The sequence below is a fragment of the Limulus polyphemus genome, unplaced genomic scaffold (genome assembly GCF_000517525.1).
Source record: "Limulus polyphemus unplaced genomic scaffold, Limulus_polyphemus-2.1.2 Scaffold3595, whole genome shotgun sequence".
Lineage (NCBI taxonomy): Eukaryota > Metazoa > Arthropoda > Merostomata > Xiphosura > Limulidae > Limulus > Limulus polyphemus.
The window spans coordinates 91,100-101,093 of record NW_013669205.1 but is presented as its reverse complement, the minus strand read 5'-3'; the positions used below and the strand labels follow the sequence as shown (position 1 = coordinate 101,093).

Below are 9,994 nucleotides of genomic sequence, written 5' to 3'. Positions count from 1 at the left end.
CAAAAGAAAGAAATTAAAACTTTTTGCTATGATATTTACAGACATTCCCAGAACTCCTGACACATTCATTACATAGATATTGTTATAAATGAAAGACTGTATAGTATTGTCAAGTTCTGATAACCTATTGAGGAGATAATTAAAATACCATTTTGATTAATCCAAGCCATCCCTACATAGACAGTACTACCATCTGCCTGATAGCATTAACATCAAAAGTAAGACTGATATTAAGTAATAGTTGCAGTTGCTGTTTTCTTGTCTACTTCATTAACACTCGTTATATTTTTTCTTTTAATTTCAAGCCTCTCTCTCCAGAATACTTTCCAACTGATGATACTAAAGTTAAAGTAGTTGTTAGATGCTATAATATTGTTGGAATGACCTTGAATGTATTAATTTGTTTCTTCTCTCATTTATCTTCCCAAAGTGGATAAGGCAGTTGAAATTGCTCATCAAGCTTTATTTGCCAACATGGGTCAGTGTTGCTGTGCTGGAACAAGAACATTTGTTCATGAAAGTATATATGATGAATTTGTCAAGAAGAGTACAGAAAGAGCTTCTAAAAGAGTTTTAGGTGATCCCTATGATGAAAAGACAGAGCATGGACCACAAGTAAATTACCAAAAAACTTGTCTATGAATAATGAAATTGTAATGCATGTTGTTATTATTATTATTATTATTATTATAGTTATGAATTTAGTGGACCTCATGAAGATTGAAAGTCTGTTTTATTAGTTAGTTATAGTACAAAAAATCTCCAATTGGCTTGACACTATTGTAATGGGTACAGTAAATTATTTGTATACTATGATGATGTAACTTCTTTTTAGACTATATTTCCATCTCTGCTTATTACTACATAGTAACTTATTTATGTTGAAGGTGGATCAAGAACAATTTGATAAGATTATGAACTTGATCGAGTCAGGAAAGAAAGAAGGTGCTATAATCCAGTGTGGTGGAAAGAGATTTGGTTCTGAGGGATATTTTATTCAACCCACTGTCTTCTCAGATGTTCAAGATTACATGCGTATAGCTAAAGAAGAAATCTTTGGTCCAGTCCAACAAATTCTCAAATTTAAGACCATGGAAGAAGTAATACAAAGAGCAAACAATACCCATTATGGACTTGGTTCTGGAATTGTAACAGAAAATATTGACAAAGCCTTAATGTTTGCTCAGTCTGTGCAGGCAGGCTCTGTGTGGTAAGTAGCTGTAAAATAGTACTCAAATTCATAGTGTTACTACATTTGGCTTGCATATACATTAAGTTCAGTGAAAATTAATTTTTACATTAATGTTTTTCTTTTTGGAAATTATTTTTAAAGGTATTTATTCCATATGTATGAAATTTTTTATATGTTAATATTGTAAATAATACAGTACATAAATTTCTCATCTATGGTCCTTAAAATAACAACTTAGTTATAAGCCTTTGTATTTTTAAAAACTTGTTTGGAAATCTAGCACCTTAAATATACATTTACATATATATATATATATATATTTTTTTTTAATTCATATTACTTTTTATGTAATTATAACTGAATATTCAATGGTTAGTTATCCAAGTGAACAAAGATTGTAAAGATAATTAATATACATATATCATCTGAGTAAATTAACCAGATCTTTTTTGGTTGATTTTCTTGAATTTCAGGGTCAACTGTTATGATGCAACAATGGCTCAGACACCATTTGGTGGATTTAAGATGTCTGGACAAGGACGAGAACTGTAAGTAGTTTGGTAAATTTGTTTCAATATACAAATACTTGATAGATTTGATTTTTAGGTTTTTAAAATAATTAAGTTTGGGACTTTTTTTTTTTATAAGATTTAAAATTGTTAAATATGTATGTTTTTACAATTTAGTTGAAGAAAATAAAAGATATGACTGCTATTGACTACTTTCATAAATGCTCACATTAATAAAACCATATTTATTGATCTTCTAGACACCTCTTCATATTGTTTCTTGTAATATATTTGAGGACTTTGGTTTTTCGAAAGAAAAAAACAAAATTATGCATAAATTAAAAACAAAACAAGAAGGATAAGTCATTAACTTCCACACTTCATGCTCTGTAATATTATAGAATTTTATACTAGAGTTCTTATACCATTTAAAGCAGTGATCATTGCACATGCAAGTATTTAAACTGAAGTGTTGGAGTTTCAGATGTATGGCTTCTGCTTTTTTTCTTTGTAGAGTTCCCCCAGGTTACTATAGTTTCTAAGTACAAGCGTTTTTGTGTAGAGCATAGACCTTTTTCTGTGCCCTTCTGTGTGCATCAAGTTTTTGATTTTACAGTGTTGAGTTAGTCTAGGTTTTGATGCTCATCTTTAAGTATAATGTAGCCAGTTTTGTTTTTCTTTACTGAGACTTAATTTTCTGGATGAATTTGTGGCTTTTAATGTACCATAACCTTGAACTAAATTAGATTTTAGAACTTGACAATTTCTGTCCATAATACTGAACTTCACCATAACTCCAAAAGACATATCAACTCTTAACATTATGGTCACTTCAGAGAAATTCAAAAACTGATGTACAGTTTCATATTTCTAATGTGCTAAATCCTGAGAGAACCTAAACTTAGAAAATTACAACAAGAAAGTACAAAATACTATTCAAAATGGTCTTTTAAACTAAAAACAAATCCTAGATACTTATCAAAAAAGAAAAACCTGATAATGATGGCACTACTGCTGTATGAACTAGCAGATACTTTCAAATCTAAAGTATCAAACTCCTATTTGTTGCCATTGACTTTCCTTGATATTGTTGTACTTTCTAGCTTCTTGATCCATTAATACCTTGTTTAGCTTCCTCTGTCAGGAATTCATACTTTTGATGAATATATTAAAAACATTAAATTCCATTTTATGGTCTTCTCACTGTGAAGTAAAAGATGATTTTTGTGAACAAAAAAGGAACCTCTCCATGGGTTCTTCATCCTTACCTATTCTTTCAAACAGTTTTATATGATGCCACACTCAAATACAAGATTGAACACAATGTTAAACACCTTTAACACCTTTCCCATGCAAATAGGAAATGCTGGACATCTGTTTCCAAATCTCAATTCCCTAAAATGAAAAATAATGTAAACCTGCCATCCTTACACATCGTCTAATGATGTGTAAACCACCTCACTACCATAGTAAAGAAGAAATTATCCACACCAAGATATCTTCACATCAAACTCTCTCTACATTCAATGAAATGTTCAATCATCATAAACACAAGTAAAATTTGAAATCAAGATGAACTTTAAAACAAGACTTCATATATCAGTTTTTTTAAATTAAATAGTTACTCTGCAAATGTTGTTTTTACTTCAAACACCACCAAAACTTTACATTATGAAAAGGAAGATAAACTCAAAACCAATATCTCAATACTTTGTAAAATATGCTACAAACTGGGAAGAACTTGTCACAAGTTCAACATCCAATTGTAATTACCAGGAAAAACACCTACAACCATTTGTTGGAAGAGAAACAACCTACTATTATATGAAAGAAGACTTGTATAAAGTTTTTGAAGAAGCGATGATTTATGCTGAGGAAATAATAACAGTTTAGTTATCTTAAACTTGCTTTAGCAAAACTCTGTTACTAAACTAGCTTTCTGATATGGCTCATTTATCTTTTTCAGCTTTTTCTCTTCATGCATGCTACTTTATTGTTGGGACTTCCTTGGAAGGAATGCCCTTTTGTCACACGTGCATCTGCCTGCTTCTTATCTGTGTGATCTTTGCCTGTTTCCTTTCTTGCATCAGTCTGTTTTTCAGCATGTCCCTGATACATTAGTCTTTGGTGGAGGCTGCACCCAACATTCCTCAATCTTCTCTCTTGTTTCTCATCTTTCCCAGTCCTCTCTTGTTCCTCTTTATGTGTCTCGTTCTCCAGCATCTTCATCTCTACTGGTTCCACCTTCCCATGTTTCAGTTACAAGTTGTCAGATCACCCATCATCACCTTTTCAGACACCAGTATAATTGATGACTACCCTTTGAGTTCCAGCACATGGAGGTTTGGTTTGCTCATCTGTGGTGCTATTTCACTGCAGATTTTTGGATCATTCAGGTACTAGCAGAAGGACTGTTTATTTGTTCATCTATTCCTCCTCCATTATTTCCAGGTCCCATTTCTTTCCTTTCTTAGGATCTACTTTCTCGCCAGCATCTCTCTGAGGAAGTTCAGGATCTCATGAGGAAGGATGCTATAAAACAAGTGTTTCACACTTCTCTAGGATTTTATTCCCATCTGTTTGTTTTCCCCAAGAAAACAGGGGATTAGTGTCCAGTTATAGAACTCTTTCACCTCAGCCACTTCATCATCCTCCCACATTTCACAATGAAGTCTTTCTCACTCTTAGATAGTTATTTACTCCAGGACTTAGATGACTAAGGTCAACATTTCAGATACTTACCTTCATATCCCTAGTTCTCCTGCAGGGTTGGGTGTTTCAGTTATTCGTTCTCCCATTCGGTCTGGTATTTGCTCCATATACCTTTTGTAATGTAGTCAGAGCCTTTACCAATCATATTCACGATCTGGGACTGTGACTTCACCATTACATAGACAACTGGCTCTTTCCCAACAAGCCTCTCACAACTATACCCATTTCATCGTTCAGGAGCAGCTCGTTTGAGATGGCTTATCAAACTAGAGAAGTTCCATCTCTCCTCCTCCCAGTATCTTATTCATCTGGGAGTGTTTTTCAACACCTATCTCGGCAGAGCATTCTCATCTATGTTAGAAGGATATGGAGCACTTGGTTTCCATAGCTAACATTTCTTCTTCTCTTCCTGCACATGAGGTTCTCTCTTTTGAGGACCTGGGCTTCCATGGAATTCCTTGTCTCTTAGAGTCATACTCACGTGTGTTGCCTTTAATGGGTTTTGCATGATGAATGGAACCTTGTTTGGGATCATTTGGGCTCCTCCCCTTTTTTTTTTGTCCACTCTCCAAATAGACCTTGTCTGGTGGCTCGATAGAGCCACCATCTCGGCTGGCATTCCTCTTCCTCCTTCCTGTCTTGAGCTGCATCTCTTTACAGATGTTTATCTTACAGGATTAAGGGTGTATTTGGATTTTCAGGAGATCAAATCTACCCAACACATCAACCTGTTGGAGCTTCTGGCTGTTTGTTACGTGTTGGATCACTTCCTGCCTATAGCACGTGGGCACCTGATCATGATTCTTTCTGACAATTTGACATTGTCTTTTACTTCAATTGTCAGGGTAGCATCTGGTCTTATTTGCTTTGTTTTTGAACACTGAATCTCCTTTTCTGGGCCCAATCTTGGCAAGTCCATCTTGCTTGTCAAACCCTGGGTGTTTGGAATTTTGTGGCAGGTCATCTCTCTCTTGTCCCAACAAGATTTTACCAGTGGAATAGTCTTTTGCTCCTCAAGTGTTCTGGTGGTTATGATCCCATCTGCGTGCTTTCTTTCTGAATATCTTTGCCACACAGCTCAATAGCAAACTTTCCTTCTGCTAGTCTTTGTTTCCACATCCCTTGGCTGTGGATGTGTTCAGTCAGAATTGGTATAATCTTTACCTGTATGCTTATCCTCTCATCCTTCTTCTTCCCTGCATTCTTTCTCTTATTCAAACCACTCCTCGTCAAGACCTTTTCATTGCTCTATTCTGGCCTGCAGAACCATGGTATCCACTCTTGAATGTTCTTCAGTCATCTCCTCCTGTACCTGTTCCTCTTCTCCCCGATCTCATCTCTGGCAACCTCATTCCTCTATCTTTCATCCTGCTGTAGCCACACTTCATCTTCACGTGTGGGTTTTTGTCCTGTCCCTTGTAAGTCATTCTACACTCTCTACATGAGTAGCTTTCTTTCTTGTTCTGTCTAGTCTTCTTACTTGTCAGTTTACCAGCATAAGTAATACATTTTCCATTGCTGGTCTTTGCATTGTGGCTTCTCTCCTTCCCAACCAACTGTTCCCCACCTTTCCAATTATTTAACTTGGCACTTCGACAATGGTTCATCTTTTTCTACCATTGCTAGATATAGAGCAGGATTATCCAATACTTTTGATTTTTCCTATTTCTTCCATATATTTTTCTCTCCTACTTCATTCTTTTCTTCTGCTTCATCCTTCCCATTCAATTGCCCCACCAAATTGGAACCTGAACATTGTCCTTATCATTCCCATTTTTTTGAGCCTTTGATATTTTGCTCTTTGTATCATTTCTCTCTCAAGACTTATTTTTGACTCCTCTTTGCTTGTGGATGTTATAGTTTAGATGTCTTTGCTATTGATGATTCCTGAATTCTTTATCAGAACTAGTATGTTCTTCTCTATCCTAATAATAGTGTTTCCCCCCCCCCCAAATGTTCACAGTGCAGGAAGAGAACAGCACATTCACACTTGTTTCTCATCTGTGTTCCCATTGTGATCCCAATCATCTTCATTGTCTTGTCTCACACATGGCTTCTTTTCATGGCTCCTGTTCTCACTTTTTTATTCAATGGAACTCCTCCTCTTCCTGGAATCTCGCTTCTGTAACCCTTACCAGATGGCTGCATTAACTTATTCATCTGGCTGGCCTATGCATCATTGTCCAAAGATTCTCGTAGCATCTTCCAAGTTTCCTCTCACCAGATATGTTATCTCACCTTTTTATCTGGCTGCTCACTTTTGTTGTTCTTTAGAGGAGACAGAGCAGGTTGCCATGTGGAATACATCTTACACTCTTGTAGCACACTACCTACATCACTTGGATGTCTCTTCCTCATCTAGCTATTACTTGCTTCCCATTGCCATTCTCCATACCCCATATAGGCTCACTTTTTTATCTCTTACCTTTACCGTGGTCCTCTTCTACACCCTTAGATCCCAGTCTGTAGTGAGTGGGGTCTGTCCAGGTATACTTTAACTATAAATCTGCACCATATGGCCTTACAGTTCTATAACACTCACTTAAGAGATGGGTGTTCTAAGAGACCACTAATGCCTTGTGGCATCTTCCTTCATAATTAAGGCCTGCACCAGACTTTATGAACTACTACGTGAACTACTATGAGTACAGCAGTGTCAGGATTACTGCCTATCCCTCAGGTTCGAGTTGAATAAACTGGGACTGGCCTGCTTTTCAAAATAAGATTTTCATGGTCACCCATTGCACTCTCTTAGGGTGCTACATTCCTCCAGACTCCCCGCTGCATTGTTACTCATCCTTGTTCCAGTTGATTACAGGTGTCCTTGCCACTTACCAGTTCCTAACTGCTGGGTGACAGACTATGGAGGCTTTCTCTTAAGTGTGACCAATTACACTCAGTCAAGAGTAGGGTGGTGGTGTCCTGTTAGTGAACATGGTGAATACTCTCCTCCTGCCGTGGAGAAGACAAATACCTGATGCTTCCTGTTTTGGACTAGATAAATTCACCAGATACAGTTCACCCCTCTGGGTGGCTTTCCCCCATCCTACTGCTGCCTGAATATTGGTTCCTAGGCAGTTTGGTGTTGGATTGGAATAGGACCAGCCAACATAAGTCCTCACACATGCAGTTGGAAGGGACCTCCTCCTATGAAGGAATGGAGCAAAAATTCACGATTCCATCATCACATTTGCATTCCCTCTTCCTACTGTTATTCAGATGTTTGGTTCCAAGGTGGCCTGGCTTTGTTGTGTACTGGGTCTGTACACATGGCCTGGCTGGTTTGTTGGAATGGAAGTTGTTTCTCCCTGATGCTTCCTGGTCATCAGATGAAGACAGTTGGGATCTTCCTCCTACTGCATACTGGAAGACAAATACCCAATGCTGCCTGGTTTTGGACTGGATTTGACCCACCAAATATGGTCTGACATACCTTAGCTACTTTACACCATCTGGCTTTTCCAATTACAGGTTGTGTATGTGTCATTTTTGCCCAATTTAGTGACACATAACTTGACAAAAGGGTGAAGAGTATACTTGGTACAGATGGGATGCTGTCTCTCACGAATGTGATCTTATACATTAGGGTGTCACACTATTTGGGTTCTCTTAGGGTGTCTTCTAAAGAGTGCACATCTAGGTAACTTTTGCACTGGTCCCTCCACCTTTTCAATGTGGGATTCTAGCTATTATATGGGTGGAGGTAAGGTATCATATCCAAAGTTAACATTTCCCTAATTGAAAATGTATTTTTGATAGATACTTACTGCTCACACTTCCTACCCATCTTTCCCACTTCTGGAGTATCATTTTTTACCTGATGTCAGAGATCAGTGCTGTATAGTATAGAGGGAGTCAGCTCCACTAGGAGGGTGTGTCACACTCCTGGTGGTGGAGGGTTGTTGCATGTATTTGCATGCTACAGCTCAATTATACCATGTGAAGTTGTGTGGGAACATGAAGGCTTGTGGTGAATGAAAATTATGCATATAGAGGGCAGCACAAAATGTGTGTAGGTTAGTATCTATTGTAAATACATTTTTAGTTTAGGAAAATGTTAACATTCATAACCTGGGGTAGACACCAAATTCTAGACATGGCTCATAACTGTAAAATAAGAAAACCCAAAATTTTTCTACTCTAGTATACACCACATCAAATCAGCATAAATTGACATTTGCTTTCCCAGATCATTCATTCACATTTATGACTTTTAACTATAAACAACCACTGCACATTCTCATACTTCTAAAACTATAGCCACAGTAATGACAATGGCCCATCATCAGGTCCATGCTACCAATAAAAGCACCTGCAACACGTATACTACAGTCACTTAAAGATGCCCCATCAGGAAACAAGTTGGGGGCAGGTTATAGAGAACTTCAGTCCTATCATATTTCTGTAACCGAGATTTTAAATAAAATATCCTTATGTTATTCTCTGATAGTTTCAAGTACTATTTTCCTCTTGGATTGTAGTTTACATTTACAATGTCACTTGAGTTGTAATAATCAACTAACCTTGCGTGTTTACTAAAGTTCAATTGTTTGATAGGCTAAAAGTATGTTAAGATTTTAGTCATCATGAATGCTAAATTTTGAATTCCAGAGAATAAATACAGAAAGTTTTAAAAGAAGATACTCATAATATTGACAACTATACTGAGACTGATTGAAAACTCCACAGCAAATTTAACAATAGAGTATTATAGGGCAGTGTTTCTTGACTTTTTGATACCAGGTACCAGCTCACTGCCTCCATAAACTGTTGTGTACCACTAAGATATAAGTACAATGAAAAAAACATTATTACTTGCATACTAATGTTTTGACTGTTTTCATGAAATCCAATGTATCGGTAAGGTGTTTGAAAAACACTATTGTAAGCCATAAAGTTTTGTTATCAAAAGATTATGTAATGCACCATGTATTGAGTTGTGGATTGTATTTCCTTTATGCATGTCATAAAATTACTATTACTGGAGGTGGATGGTCTTGTGTTATTGGAAAGCAGTGTAATGTAGCTCTTTGGAATAGAGTTAGTAGTGATTACAACTTTTTTCCCACCTTCTTGAACTTGTGTAATTCTTTAAAAATAGGTCAAAGTATTATAAACTTGTATTACTTAAGCTACATCTACTATCAAGTTGTCTAGGTTTTAATACATTTCCTAATTTTTCTAAACAGTGGAGAAGATGGACTAAAAGAATACTTGGAGGTCAAAACGGTAATGAAACTTATTTTCTTTTTCGATAACATAATATTCTGGGACAACATGGAACCTTATTGGTCCATCTTGGCTATTCCATCCTCAAAACTAAATTAAAATGATTGAAAATAATAATAATAAAATTTTAAACCCAGCCCTTTTCATTCATATACTTATCAAGCTTTTTTCTTAAACCAACTTAAATTTACTGCCTCTACAACATCTGAAGGCAACCCATTCTAAAGACCAACCACCCTCTTAGAAACATAACTGTCTTAGCTGAAGATGACTCCTAACTTGCCAAAATTTATATTTGTGTCCCTTAGTCTTACTATTCTCATTGTCAAATATATATAAAAAAAAAAAAAAA

The 9,994-nt window shown here is 36.3% G+C and overlaps 1 protein-coding gene across 2 annotated transcripts in view; it reads left to right on the top strand.

The window, feature by feature from the left end:
• LOC106469656 (retinal dehydrogenase 2-like) overlaps window positions 1–9,994 on the top strand; it is a 21,139-nt gene that overhangs the window by 9,973 nt on the left and 1,172 nt on the right. For both annotated transcript variants that reach the window (XM_013930157.2, XM_022398234.1), the window contains exons 8-11: window positions 431–615; window positions 888–1,210; window positions 1,666–1,740; window positions 9,603–9,642. In XM_013930157.2, coding sequence (XP_013785611.1) covers window positions 431–615; window positions 888–1,210; window positions 1,666–1,740; window positions 9,603–9,642 — 623 coding nt within the window. The remainder of the gene's footprint in view (window positions 1–430; window positions 616–887; window positions 1,211–1,665; window positions 1,741–9,602; window positions 9,643–9,994) is intronic.